This window comes from Acomys russatus, chromosome 1 (genome assembly GCF_903995435.1).
Source record: "Acomys russatus chromosome 1, mAcoRus1.1, whole genome shotgun sequence".
In the NCBI taxonomy this organism is placed as follows: Eukaryota; Metazoa; Chordata; class Mammalia; order Rodentia; family Muridae; genus Acomys; species Acomys russatus.
The window spans coordinates 5060617-5076252 of NC_067137.1; the positions used below are offsets into that span (position 1 = coordinate 5060617).

Here is a 15636-nt window from a genome sequence, read left to right on the forward strand (position 1 = left end):
TTCGTTTTTTTTTTTTTTTTTTTTTTTTTTTTTTTTTTTTTTTTTTTGAGATGGCTTCCCTGTGTAACAGCCCTATCTGGCTGTCTTGGAACCCACTCTGAAGACCAGACTGGCCTCAAACTCACAGAGATCCACCCGCTTCTGCCTCCCAAGTACTAGGATTAAAAACATGAGCCACATGCCCATATTCTACCTCCAGCTCTTAAGATTTTCTGCCTCCCCTTGGATTCCTGAGCCTTTGAGAGGAAAGGTATAGTAAAGATGCCTCATTCAGAGCTGAATACTCCAAAGTCTCTCATTCTCTGTACATTTTCTAGTTGTGGGCCACTGTGTTAATTACCTTCTACTGTAAGAAGGAACCTCTCTGATAAGAGTTGAGTGATGCACCAATGTGTCATTAGGAGTGGCATTATTGCTGTGTTCATTTAGCAGAATAATAGCATTATGTTTTTCCCCTTAGCCCATGCCCTATCTACTCTGAGGTTCTTGGCCTCATTAATAGTAATAAGTATGGGCTCCATCTAATGGAGTGGGCCTTAAATCCAATTTAGAAAGTAGTTTTCTACTATCATAACATTTGTGGCACTGCTGCACCAGTGGACATGTCCTGTAGGCAGGTCATTATTATAGTTGGCAGGGTTTGTAGCTGGATGAGAGTGATGATTGCTTCTACAAGATCCAGCCATACCACTCTTAGGAACATCCCCAAAGGACCCTACATCTTCATCTTCTAACAAAAGATACCTGCTCATCTGTGGTCATTGCTGCTCTATCCATAATAGCCAGAAACTGGAAATAATGAAGATGTTTAGTAACTGATGAATGAATACTAGAAATATGGTACTTTTGCTCAATGCAATGTTATACAGCTTTTAAGAAAAATGAAATTATGTATGCTGTATAAAAATTTTTTATTTAATATTCACATATAAGAGAAAACATGCAATGTTTGTCTTTCTGGGTCTGGGTTACCTCACTCAGGAAAATTGCTTCTAGTTGCACTTATTTACCAGCAAATTTCATAATTTCATCCTTACAATAATTTTTTTTTTTTTTTTTTTGCTTTTTCGAGACAGGATTTCTCTGTGTAGCCTTAGCTGTCCTAGACTCACTTTGTAGACCAGGCTGGCCTCAAACTCACAGCAATCCACCTGCCTCTGCCTCCCAAGTGCTGGAAATTAAAGGCCTGTGCCACCACACCCCACTACAATAAAGTTTTAATAATTAATTTAAAAGAAGGTTGATTTGAATATAGAATGGTGATAATTAAAGTTGGAAAGGGCAGCAGTAGGGGTGGAAGGCAGAAGGCTGTATTTGATTGATCCACGCTATAAATGTATATTAAAAACTCCTACCAAACTATGTTAATATTATTAATGAATAGAATGTTAATCAAAAATAAGAGAAAAGAAAAATCATGAATAAACCTCCTGAGAATGAATCCTATAAATAAAATATCATATCCGCACTAAACAATAAAGCCATGAACATCAGTGTGACAGCTAGTTTTTATGTCAACTTGATACATGGTAAGATTCATGTGGGAGGGCAACCTCAACTGAGGAAATACATCAGGCTGTAGGCAGGCAAGTCTATAGGATAGTTTTTTTAATTAGTGACTGATGGGGTGGGCCCAACCCATTGTGGATGAGGACACCCTTGGTCTGGTGGTCCCAGGCTTTATAAGAAAGCAGGCTGAGCCAGGCATAAGGAACAAGCAGGTAGGCAGCACCCCTCCATGGCCTCTGCGTCAGCTCCTGCCTCCAGATTCCTGCCTTGGCTGTCTTCAGCGATGAACTGTGATGTGGAAGCATAAGCAATGTCGTCCCTTTCTTCCCCAACTGGCTTCTAATCATGGTATCATAAAACAGCAGTAGAAACCTAACTACACCAGTCAGCATGTTTTGAAAAAATGTTAACCCAAACTGGAAAGGCAGCTCAGCAGCTAAACACACTGCTTGCTCTTCTAGGGGGCCCAGAAATCAATTCCCAGCACCCACATGGCTGTGAAACACTGTATATAGGTCCAGATTCAGGGGATCTTGTGCTGTCTTCTGGCACACATGTTATGCACAGACATACATTCAGGCAAAATAGCCATACATATAAAATTATAAATAAATCTTATTTTTAGAAAAGTGTACAAAGTGAATCTTTGTGAGCCAAAATTATATAATATTTTATTTAAACAACACAGAGTCAAATAGATAATGCAGAAGGCCACCTGCTGAAAGCAAGTGTGATTTCTGACATCTTTTGCTGCACTTGTGCTATATTTGCGTCCATGTACATTCAAAGAGAGAATTCATTTTCAAAGTGTGTTCCATATTGTGGATCATGGCCGAAAACCCTGAAAGCCACTGAGTCAAATAACTCCACAAGAGCTGGGGTTTTAAAACAGCATCCTCTGAGGCTGGTGAGTGAGGACCTGACCCAAAATAACCTGGGGAACTCTTACTTCCTTCTGGGATCACCCCAAACCTACCAACCGTTGTGTCCTGTAGTTTAATTTTAGATTGATTTTGTTTGCATTTTTAAAAGATAGAGAGTTGAGGGCATATAGGTGGGGCTTTGGTAACTTTTCTGATCACTACATGCATCGCCTATGGTACTTTCACAACTGTGCAATAGTGCTTTGTAATGAGAGGGATAATACAGTGGATGCCAGCTAAGATAGAAAAAAAATAAATGTAAGGCTGTATATTTGCATCTGCATTTGAACTATAATTTTATTCAATTCCATATAGTGAACAAAAATGTTAATCAACTCTTTGGTGGGCTACATATAGGATAAACATACAATATACTAGTCCCACGTAGGCTCACAGAGCTGATGTTCCGAACTCCTACTGCCTACCACTCGGCCTCACCAATGGCTTTGGCAAACACATAGTCTCTCCCTCCAAAGCACATAACACCATCTTTCAAGAAGAATTTCCATTTGTTCTTGCTCCGGTGAATCTGGGGAGAGAAAGATACTCTAAACCTCTGAACTACGTCCATAAGCTAAAGGATCATTTATAGTCTTTAAAATAACAAATGGAATGGTGCTGACCCTAAATGTAAGATAGTGTGTTTACTCTTTAGCAAACATTTGAGTTCCTCTAAGACTGGTTTCAGTACTGGAGACACATCAGTCATCCACACACAGTGGGAACCATCTCTCTGTATCGCAGAGCAGTGACCAGCTCCACAGCCACGTAGACCCAAGCCTGTGCTCTACTCAGGCCCCTTATAGAATCTGCTTTATGTGTTTCATACAACCTGCACACATCCTCCTGGAAAACTTATATAACCTCTAGGTTATTTGTAACAGCTAATGCAATATAAATGCTTTTAAGTATCAGTAATACTAAATTGTTAAGGAAATAGTGACCAAAAATACATCTGCACATGTTCAGTAAACATGTAATTTTTTCAAATGTTTTTGATCCATTTGGTTGAATCCATAGAGGGAACTGGGGCTGATTGTAGGCTTTAATGTATTATAAATGCAAAAATTCCTACCTTTGAAGAGTTTATATTTTAATGGAGAGGAAGACCAAAACCTGATAATTATCATATTTTATCTATATAAAATGTTAGAAGAAACAAGGTAAGTTTGTTGAGAAAGTTTATTTTTATAGCAATTAAAAGCATCCTCTGTTTCCTTTATGTATATTAAATTATTATTTTAAAATGCCAATGATATTAATATCCACTTCATACACTGTCGGATGTCAAGGAGCTGAACATCACATGACAATCGGTAGCAAGGATGCTGCTAAGAACATTGCGCGTCATCCTGCTGCTGCCTTGCTGTGCACCAGGCTGCACCCTGCACACCTGCCTTCTCTCCCTGCCTCCAAGGTACAAGTCATCAAGCCCCATTTCAAAGGCCCACATTGCCCATGAGAGGCGCGTGCAGAATTCCAACAACAAATGACTTTTTGTACCACCTTGCTAGTTTAGGCCTTGCTGTCTGCCACATAGCTTACAGTTTGGTTCATGTGACGCCAGCATTTGCTTTACCTGCCATGCTCTTCTCATATCTGACTTGCCTGCCATCTTATCATGTGTCATTTTTTTCTTCTGTAAGAAATACTGAGTTTGATAAGACTGTCTCCTCCTTATGACAAGATTATCATTTAGGGACCAGGGGCATAGCCTAATGGAGGCTGGGGGCATAGCCTAATGGGGGCTGAGGGCATAGCCTAATGGGGGCTGGGCACATAGCCTAATGGGGGCTGGGGGCATAGCCTAATGGGGGCTGGGCACATAGCCTAATGGGGGCTGGGGACATAGCCTAATGGGGGCTGGGGACATAGCTTAATGGGGGCCAGGGGCATAGCCTAATGGGGGCTGGGCACATAGCCTAATGGGGGCTGGGCACATAGCCTGATGGGGGCTGGGTACATAGCCTAATGGGGGCTGGGGACATAGCCTACTGGGGGCTATGGAGTGGCCTAACAGCTTAGTGCAGAGCACTAGCCTAGCATGTTCTGTATCCTAGGTTCAATCCCCAGAACGATGGGGGGAGGGAGAGATCCTTAATGATCACTTTCAAGTGTCACTATCCCATACAGCACACAGTGGTAGACAGAAAGCACACCCTCAAAACCTCACAGAACTAGGCTGTAGGGATGGCTCAATAGGTGAAGTGCTTGCCACACAAACATGAGGACCTGTGTTGAGACCCAGATCTACATTAAAAGAAGCTGGGCACAGAGGGGCATACTTGTTATCCCAGAACTAGGAAAGCCAGCACTGTAGCTCACTGGGACTTGGTGGCCAGCCAGCCTAGCCCATTTAGTTAGCTCCAGGCCAAAAAAAAAACCCTCTCTGTAAAAGCAAGATACACAGCACCTAAGGAATGACAGCAGAGGTTATCCTCTGGCCTCCATGCACACCCACATACATGTGTACCCACACACATGCGAACCTACACACATGCACACATAAGTGAACCCACACACATGCGCACATAAGTGAACCTACACACATGCCAACTCACACACATATATACCCACACACATGCAAACTCACACACATGCACACCCACACACATGTGAACTCACACACATGCACACCCACATACATGTGAATTCACACATGTGAACCCACACACATATGCACCCACACACATGTGAACTCACACACATGCGAACTCACATACATGTGAACTCACACACATGTGAACCCACACACATGTGCACCCACACACATGCGAACCCACACATATGTGCACCCACACATGTGTACACAATGCCCACATACACACAGAAATTCCTTACAGAATTGAACAGCTGTTCCATGAGTCCCTTGACTGCAAACTGGAACTCACCATCATATTTCGCACTATTTTATATACTTTTCAGTCTAAGTTCAATTAATAAACCCAAAGTCCAAGAGGTGAGTGCGGTACCTTATCATACTGACAGACAATTACATTATCTGTGTCAAACAGGTCTGGCACATCCTGCTCACTGACATCATCTCCAGAATTTAGAGGATCCTAAAGATGAAAGATGATCACATTAAAGGATTTCATGATGCTTCAGTGGTTTTTAAAGATAGAGAGACATAGAAGTAAAGGAACTAGAAGAGACAGAATAGTATTTCTGCTTTAAAGCCAAGTCACCTAGCCTTGAATTCCAGATTGACCACTCCATAATTACATGCCTGACCTTGGGCAAATTACCCAACTTCCCTGTATCTGTTTTCTCATCTAGGAAATGACAAGTCCAATGAGACCTACAGGATACCAGGACTGTTAAAGGCGGTAACTAAAATAAGACATTACCATAGGCTGATACATGAAGGCAGCCACATGTGAGAGCCAACAGCCCTCACAAACTTAATTACCACATTCTACTCAAACCTCGTCACATTTATTAGAAAAAAGACAGAGACTGCATCTCCCAAGCATCCTACTACGTCTACTTCAAAGCAACAAATACAAATCCAACTCCTAACCACTTAAGACCAGTTCAAGATACAGTTTACGTGTGAAATGTTAAGGCCCTGCATATGAATAGCTCTGATTTTAAAAGATTAAAGACATGCCGATCTTAATTAGAATCGCATTTGGTTGTGAAGTACATGGAAGCACAAATCCTGCCAGTCAATAAGCCAAGACTCAGCTCAGAAGATCCCCTCACCTCCTCTATGATGTCTACTTGACGGTCCTCAGTGTCACTGCTGTTTGCAGTTGAATCTTCATTTGACACGCTATCGGCTTCCTCCTCAAGCACCTTGAGGTCGCCTGCATCAACGATCCCTGGGAATTCGTGTTCATCTACATCTCTTATACTCCCCACTTCTTCCGTTGAAGAGTTATCGCCAGTTCCATCTATTTGAATTATTTCATTGATATCATCATCGGTTACCTGAATATTCAGGTCCATCTCAGAAGTAGAATTCTGCAAAAAGAAGAGGCACAATTAAGTTCTTCAAGGCAAACAAGACATTAAAACACTGAATTCAGACAGGCATGGTGGCACACATCTTTAATCCTAGCACTTGGGAGGCAGAGGCAGGTGGATCTTGGTGAGTTCGAGGCCAGCCTGGTCTACAAAGTGAGTTCCAGGACAGCCAAGGTTGCACAGAGAAACCCTGTCTCAAAAAACAAACAAACAACAACAACAACAAAAACCCCACTGAATCTGGATTTTAAATGACTGGCAAGTACCATACAAGCGGCCATTTAAACTTATCTCTGTCTTCTAAAACCAATCTCTAAACCTGGAATTCTAGGGTATCATTAGCATTTGTAAGCAAGTAAACACACTATTGAACACCAACACGAAATGAGCTCATGGCTTTCATGTATTTACTAGCTTTTATATACACATTTGGATAGCACGTACCTGCTGAATCTTCACTACTACACTAGACTACAATGACAACTGAATGACATAGAAAAGACAATGGCATGCTCAAGAAATGAATGCAAATTCCAGAGGACTACATGTGTCAACGGAGCCAATACCGAACAGCTTAGAGGGTCTCCCTTAACCCAGGTGCTTACCATAGACATGTGCACATATACAATATAAAAGTAAAGGAAAGACTGCCAAGCATAAGAGGAAGAGAGGGGTGGTGGGCACTGCTTTAGTTAGGTCTTCTGATGTTGTGAAGAGACACCATGACCACAGCAACTCTTATAGAAAGCATTTGATGGGGGCTGGCTTAGAGCTCAGAGATTTAGTCCATTATCCTCAGATGAGAAGCATGGCAGCATGCAGGCAGACATGGTGATGGAGAGGGAGCCAGGAGTTCTACATCCAGATTAGCAGGCAGCAAGTAGGCCACACCTCCTAATAGTGTCACTCTCTAAATGGCCTAGGAGGGGCCATTTTCATCAAACCACTACAGGAATCATATGCTGTTTAAATATGGTGCTAGTGTTCATTTAAGATAACGGAAACCTTCTGGAAATGGATAATGATGTCAGAAGTAAATTTTGTTCTTAACCCTGGCTACATAGATAACTTACTTTTAGCATGGTCTTTCTCAGACAGAGCTTACAAGCATCTGGTAAATATTTTGTTTGTGTTTTCCTAATTTAAATCTAATTGCAACACACTGAGATAAGACACCATGGCTGACAAGAGGACAAAGGCAGCAAAGAGTGAGACAGAATTAAAGCCCATGTTTGATTACAGAGAGTTCACCACTGTGCAGCATACGCCTTCCCAATTCTCTATCATGGAGGGGGGGGAGTAGGTTGACAGCTAGAAGTCCTTAGAGCTTCAAGTCTGTCATAGGTGAGGTAGGGCCCCCCAAAACTCCAAGTTTGGGGAGCTAGAGCTCCCCTTTCTCATCCTTTTTGACAAAATCGCCCCTTAAGAAACTAACCAATGTTTTGCACATAAAAACAGAATATGCGTTGTGAGCATGGTTTAAAAGATATTTTTAAAACCTGTACTAGTATTGGTGAAATTAAACTAAACTACAGATTAATGCACTCGGCCAAGGTCTTCAGATGTGTAACGTGTTTATAAGAGACTTATGCCTGGTATGAGCAGAGCTGCAAATGATAAGTGATTTTTCAAAACTCCTCTCTTTTGTGGAGATGATTAACACAAATGTTCATTTTTTTCTCATTAAAATGTTTTGTGGATTTAATAATTTATTTTAATGACTAAAAATAAATGAAAATAATTTTTAAAAGTAATGGAAGTCCAGATCTGGTGCTGCATGCCTCTAGTCTCAGCACTCTGGGGGCTAAGGCGGGGTGATACTGTGAGCTGCAGGAGGCCACCGCCTCAAACTGGATACCTCAGTGATGAGCTCCAGGGGCTGTAAGGTGGCAGCGCACACATAGGCTGGCTGTTTGGGAAGCTCAGGGGCAGGTGGACACACGTCATCTGACCACGAGCCACTTTAGCTCTCAGGGTGAAAGTGCAGATCAAGGCACAGAAAGAACGGCTGTCAGACCTCAAAGCGCCTTCTCCACACAGCAGCCTGAGAAACTGTTGCAATCTTCCAGGTCACTGAAGCTGGTAAGGCTTCCAGCAGGCCGCACACAGCTTTATCATGGTTTGAAAGGATATACTTTCTCTGTACTCTTGTGTTTGTGATGTACAGGCAACACAACTATACATCTTAACCATCAATTAAGACATTACTTTAGCACAGGAAATACTCAACTCTTCTTGAGTAGACAGTTGCACTTCTGGGATGCATGTTCACGTAAATATTCTCTACAATGAATCCTCACAAAGTACTCTTTTAAAACACCTCACATAGAAGATTTAACATTAATAAACATATAAATAATTAATTTACATGCAATTAACTTTCACAATTTTGAAAACAGATGTTCTTCCCAAATAGAATGAAGGTGCATCATCTATGCAGGAGTGAATGCCTACGAATGGCTATGGTGTGATTGAAATATGAATAAATCTAAATTATATACAAAATGTACTCGTGTACAAAAGAAATAACCGCTGTCACTTATGATGTAAATGCTGAAAAGATAACTACTGCCACACTGTTGAAGAGCAGAAGCCAAATAATCACAGCACAGCTTTGTTTGATTCCTTTAAAAAGTCTATCCTGGAGTCCAAGACACTGAATGACAAACAGCCTGTGGATTTGTGGAAAATACAAATATATCCCCAAATGTAAATTCTATGTGCCCAACTCTCTCCTTTTCTACACAAGATTCTTGACCACCAATCAAAAATTAAAAAAAGAAAAGAAAAAAACAAGCAAGGACAGCTGTATAGGCAAGAAGCCAAGCAGAGAATCAGACTCAGATGTGAGAATCAGATTATTATTTATGTTAGACAAACCAGTGGAAAATGTGGGCAACATAAGCATGGTTGTAGCATGGAAATTTTCTCAGACATGAAAAATACAAGACAAACGGAAATTCTAAAAATAGAAAATATCAGAGTGAAAATTACATCTAAAGGAGCCATCAGTACATGCAATATAGATAAAGGAAGAATCAAAAGTATGCAGAAAAGAAAAAAAGAACACAGAAACAACCAACGAGTCGTTTAATAACTGTGCCAGATATAAGTGGTCTAAACACACTAGTACAAAGCCATAAGGCTGGACCAAGTTAGCAAGACCCAGTAGTTTCCTGTCTATTAGAAACCACTTTTAGAGAGCTGGGGAAATGGCTCAGTGGTTAAGAGCACTGTCTGTTCTTCCAGAGGTACTGAGCTCAATTCCCAGCAACCACATGGTGGCTCACAGCCATCTATACTGGAATCTGATGCCCTCCTCTGGAATGCAGGTGAATATGCAGATAGAGCACTCATATACATGAAAATAAACAAATAATTTTAAAAAGAGGTGAAAGAAAGTCAAAGAAACCACTTTAAATATAACCAGATCACTAAAAGGTATCTATGGCAAGGGCTGGTGAGATTGATGAGATGGCGCTGTGGGTAAAAGGACCTGCGACAAGCCTTGTAGAGAAATTTTATTTTATTTTACATATTTTTAATTTTTTATTAATTTATTGTTACATCTCAATAGTTATCCCATCCCTTGTATCCTCCCATTCTTCTCTCCCTCCCATTTTCCCCTTATTCCCCTCCCCTATGACTGTTCCTGAGGGGGATTACCTCCCCCTGTATATGCTCATAGGGTATCAAGTCTCTTCTTGGTAACCTGCTATCCTTCCTCTGAGTGCCACCAGGTCTCCTCCTCCACGGGACATGGTCAAATATAAAGCACCAGAGTTCGTGTGAAAGTCATACCCCACTCTCCACTCAACTGTGGAGAATGTTCTGTCCATTGGCTAGATCTGGGTTTAATCCAGTAACATAGCTGCTCTGACAAGGGATAATGTCTGAAGACTTTCTGGGTCTATGTGAAATACAGATATACCCTGCATAACAGTATGATCTGGATGGAATACGGATATGCCCTTAATACACACCTTTAATCCCAAACAAGGAAAGTAAGGTGAGTTTATAGAAGGAAGCAGCCGTGTTTTAAAGTGACAGGTAGTGGAAGTTTTGGATTCTTTAAAAACTTGAGTTATGGGAAGCCCTACAAAAAAAAGAAGCAGAAACACCCAAGAGGAGTAGACGCCTGGAAATAATCAAACTCAGGGCTGAAATTAACAAATTAGAAACTAAGAAAACAGTCCAAAGAATCAACAAAACCAAAAGCTGGTTCTTTGAGAAAATCAACAAGATAGACAGACCGTTAGCCAAACTAACTAAAAGGCAGAGAGACAGTATTGAAATCAACAAAATCAGAAATGAAAAGGGAGACATAACAACAGACACTGAAGAAATTCAAAGAATCATAAGATCCTACTTTGAAGGCATATACGCCACAAAATTTGAAAATCTAAGGGAAATGGACGATTTTCTTGATCAATTTCACTTACCAACGTTGAATGAAGAACAGATAAACAAGCTAAATAGTCCCATTTCCCCTACAGAAATAGAAGCAATCATCGATGGTCTCCCAACCAAAAAAAGCCCAGGGCCTCTTCAAGCTACTCCAAAAGATAGAAATGGATGGAAAATTACCAAATTCATTCTATGAGGCCATAGTCTCATTGATACCTAAACCTCACAAAGACTCAACAAAGAAAGAGAATTTCAGACCAATTTCTCTTATGAACATAGATGCAAAAATACTAAATAAAATACTTGCAAAACGAATACAAGAACACATCAAATATATCATTCATCATGACCAAGTAGGCTTCATTCCAGGCATGCAGGGATGGTTTAATATACGGAAATCCATCAATGTAATCCACCATATAAACAAACTGAAAATAAAAAACCACATGATCATCTCCTTGGATGCAGAGAAAGCATTTGATAAAATTCAACACCCATTCATGTTTAAAGTTTTAGAGAGATCGGGGATACAAGGCACTTTCCTCAACATAATAAAGGATATATACAGCAAACCAATAGCCAAAATCAAAGTAAATGGTGAGATACTCAAGGAAATTCCTCTAAAATCGGGAACAAGGCAAGGCTGCCCACTCTCTCCATATCTCTTCAATATAGTACTCGAAGTTCTAGCCAGAGCAATAAGACACCAAAAGGAGATCAAGGGTATCCAAATGGGGAAGGAGGAAGTCAAATTATCCCTATTTGCAGATGATATGATAGTGTACATAAGTGACCCTCAAAATTCCACCAGAGAACTCCTAAAGCTGATAAACACCTTCAGCAAATTGGCTGGATACAAAATTAACTCAAAAAAGTCTGTAGCCTTCCTATACACAAATGACAAGCTTGCAGAGGAAGAAATTAGGAAAACCACACCCTTCACATTAGCCACAAGCAATATAAAATATCTAGGAGTTACCCTAACTAAGCAAGTGAAGGACTTGTATGAAAAAAATTTCAAAACTCTGAAGAAAGAGATTGAAGATGACCTGAGAAGATGGCATGATCTTCCTTTCTCATGGATTGGGAGAATTAACATAGTAAAAATGGCCATCCTACCAAAAGCAATCTACAGATTCAATGCAATCCCTATCAAAATAACTACACAATTTTTTAAAGACATTGAAAGTTCAATTCTGAACTTCATATGGAAAAACAAAAAACCCAGAATAGCTAAAACAATCTTGTACAATAAAAGGTGCTCCGGAGGAATCTCCATACCTGATCTCAAACTGTACTATAAAGCAATAGTACTTAAAACAGCATGGTACTGGCACAGCAACAGGCTGGTTGATCAGTGGAATCGAATCGAAGACCCAGATATGAATCCACACACATATGGTCACTTGATTTTTGACAAAGAAGCCAAATCCATTCAATGGAAAAAGGATAGCATCTTCAACAAGTGGTGCTGGTCTAACTGGAGGTCTATGTGTAAAAAAATGAAACTGGACCCATATTTGTCACCTTGCACAAAACTCAAATCCAAGTGGATTAAAGACCTCAACATAAAACCAGAGACACTAAGCCACTTAGAGGAAAAAGTGGGAAAGAGCCTGGAACATATTGGCACAGGAGACAACTTCCTGAACAGAACACCAATGGCCCAGGCCTTAATGTCAACCAGTAATAAATGGGACCTCATGAGGCTGAGAAGCTTCTGTAAGGCAGGAGACACTGTCAAGAGAACAAAGCGACAGCCTACAGACTGGGAAAAAATCTTCACCAACCCTACATCTGACAAAGGTCTAATATCCAAAATATATAAAGAACTCAAGAAATTAAACACCACCAAACCGAACAACCCAATTGAGAAATGGGGCTTGGAACTAAACAGAGAATTCTCAACAGAGGAGTATCAAATGGCTGAGAAACACTTAAAGAAATGCTCAACCTCCTTAGGCATCAGGGAAATGAAAATCAAAACAACTCTGAGATTCTATCTTACACCCATCAGAATGGCTAAGATCAAAAATTCAAGCGACACCACATGCTGGCGAGGATGTGGGGAGAGAGGAACACTCCTTCATTGCTGGTGGGAATGCAAACTAGTACAGCCACTTTGGAAATCTATCTGGTGCTATCTCAGAAAAATGGGAATAGGGCTTCCTCAAGACCCAGCTATTCCACTCCTTGGAATATACCCAGAAGATGCTCCAGCACACAACAAGAAAATTTGCTCAACCATGTTCATAGCAGCCTTATTCATAATAGCCAGAACATGGAAACAGCCTAAGTGTCCCTCAGTAGAAGAGTGGATAAAGAAACTGTGGTACATTTACACTATGGAATACTACTCAGCTATTAAAAACAAGGAATTCCCGAAATTTGTGGATAAATGGATTGAGCTAGAAATGATCATAATGAGTGAGTTAACCCAGAAGCAGAAAGAATCAAATGGTATATACTCACTTATATCTGCATACTAGCCCAAGGGGCATGTCCCACGAAAGCCTTCACTTACCAGGAAACTGGGACAGAGGGGAAGGCATCCTATTGGAACTCTAAATGAGAGACGCATGGGAGAATAGCAAAATAAAAGGATACAGAGGGTCCTAGAAATCTACAAGTAGAACAATATGATAGGCAGATTTGGGCCCAGGGGTCCCGCTCAAACTAAGGCACCAGCCAAGGACAATACAGGAGGTAAACTTTAAACCCCTTCCCAGATCTAGCCAATGGTCAGAATATTCTCCACAGTTGAGTGGAGAGTGTGATATGACTTTCTCACGTACTATGGTGCCTCACATTTGACCATGTCCCCTGGAGGGGGAGACCTGGGGCACTCAGAGGAAGGACAGCAAGTAGCCAAGAAGAGACTTGATACCCTATGAGAATATATAGGGGGACGTAATCCCCCTCAGGAACAGTCATAGGGGAGGGGAATAATGGGAAAATGGGGGGGGGAATGGGAGGATACAAGGGATGGGATAAACATTGAGATGTAACAAGAATAAATTAATTAAAAAAAATTTAAAAAAAAAACTTGAGTTATGTTATATAAATATGTTTTTGTTTTAATCCCAAGTGCGGGAGACGGAGCTGCTTTAAGTTTGTTTGCAGCTATTAGCTATGATTGCCTCATGCAGGTTCAGAGAGGGGTATGATCTCTGCCAGCTGCAGACAGCTTAATTCTGAAGACTCTGAGAGGATATAAATGCCGGAGCACTGAGAGGAAAAGGAGTCCGAGGAGGAAGGAGGCTGCCGCTGGTTCGTTGTGCTGCTGTTTGTTGTTTGCTCTTTGCTGTTTTGCTGACTGCCGGATATACTGACTATGAAGACTGGAATTGCCCCAAGGACCTAAGTCTAAAGAGGTCAATATCCCTGTCCCTCCTAACCTTCTTTCTCTCCTACCTGGTGTGGAGGGGTTGGAAGGGAGGTAGAGGCATAAGAACACAAATGAAGTAGAGAAAAAGTATACCTACAGTCACATCTCAGTGTGGGGCAAAGTGAGGAATCAGATCAGGATGTGACAGAATGAGTCAGAGATAAGACACGCCCAACACAACAACAACACAGGAAAGAGAGGCTACTTAGGCCTGGCGTGGTGGTGCATACCTTTAATCCCAGCACTCGGGAGGCAGACCAGGCGGATTGCTGTGAGTTTGAGGCCAGCCTGCAGCCTGGTCTACAAAGTGAGTCCAGGACAGGCAAGGCTGCACAGAGAACCCCTGTCTCAAAACAAGGACAACAACAACAACAACAACAAAAAGAGCAGCAGCACAGGGAGAGAGAAGTAGCAGTGGTAGTAAGAGCAACAGGAGTAGTGTATGTGTGTGTGTGTGTGTGTGTGTGTGCCTGTGTGTGTCCGTGTGTATGTGTGTGTGTGCCTGCGCATGTGTGCCTCTGTGTGTGCCTGCATGTGTGTGCATGTGTATGTGTGCCTGTGTGTGTGTGTGCCTGCGTGTGTGTGCATGTGTGTGTGTGTGTATGTGTGTGTGTGTATGTGTATGTGTGTGTATGCGTGCATGGCAGTTTTACCAGGACAGTTTTACGGAGACAAAATAGAGAGAGAAGAGCCAGAAAATGAGAAAGATTAGAACATATTGCCAGCATTAGTTTGAGGCCAAGCAGAGGAATCCAGTCAGAAGCCGAGAGAGAAGCCAGATTGAATCAGTCCAGCTTGGAGAGGAGTTTGGGCCAGAATGGCTGAGCTGAACCAGCCAGGAAGAGTTCAGAAAGGATGAGCTTATTCATCACTAAGTCTTGGAAGCTAAAACCTTCTAGGCCCAGGTTAGCAGATGGAGGCTAACGGTGAAGCCTTCAGTGTCCGGGTTTGCAGACGGTTAGGTTGCACGGAGGCTGGAATCTTCCAGGGTCAGGCCTAGGGATAGAACGGAGATGGAACCACTCCGGGTTCAGCCCACAGCATATACTCACACAGCTTGGGTACAGCTTTCATTGCATCCCCTCAGCGGAGGAAACAAAAACCCTTACACAGCCTAAGGAACTGCATTTGATCCTAGGGCCTGCATAGGACAAGGAAGGAATCTACTCCTCCACACTGTCCTCTGACCCCACACATGCACCGTGACACACACCCACTAACATCACACACACACACAAAATAAATGTAAAATATCTAAATAAGAAGAGACGACACATACATTGCAAACACCAGTCAAAGTAAAATGAAAATGATGACCTTTGTCTTGGAACATGGAATGTCACACAGACACATAGAATATTATCCAACACTAAAAGGGTCAGTTCGAGAAGAAAATAACAATCCTAAGGTTTATGCATCTCCTGGTACTAATAATAT

At 41.5% G+C, this 15636-nt stretch overlaps 1 protein-coding gene across 1 annotated transcript in view; it reads right to left on the reverse strand.

Annotated features, from left to right (window-relative positions):
• Positions 1 to 2791: 2791 nt before the first annotated feature.
• Positions 2792 to 15636, reverse strand: part of Ston1 (stonin 1) — an 89098-nt gene continuing 76253 nt past the window's right edge. Inside the window, exons 8-10 of the mRNA XM_051156873.1 lie at positions 6141 to 6401; positions 5405 to 5494; positions 2792 to 2961 (exon numbers count right to left, since the gene is read on the reverse strand). Coding sequence (XP_051012830.1) covers positions 2854 to 2961; positions 5405 to 5494; positions 6141 to 6401 — 459 coding nt within the window. The 3' untranslated portion in view covers positions 2792 to 2853. The remainder of the gene's footprint in view (positions 2962 to 5404; positions 5495 to 6140; positions 6402 to 15636) is intronic.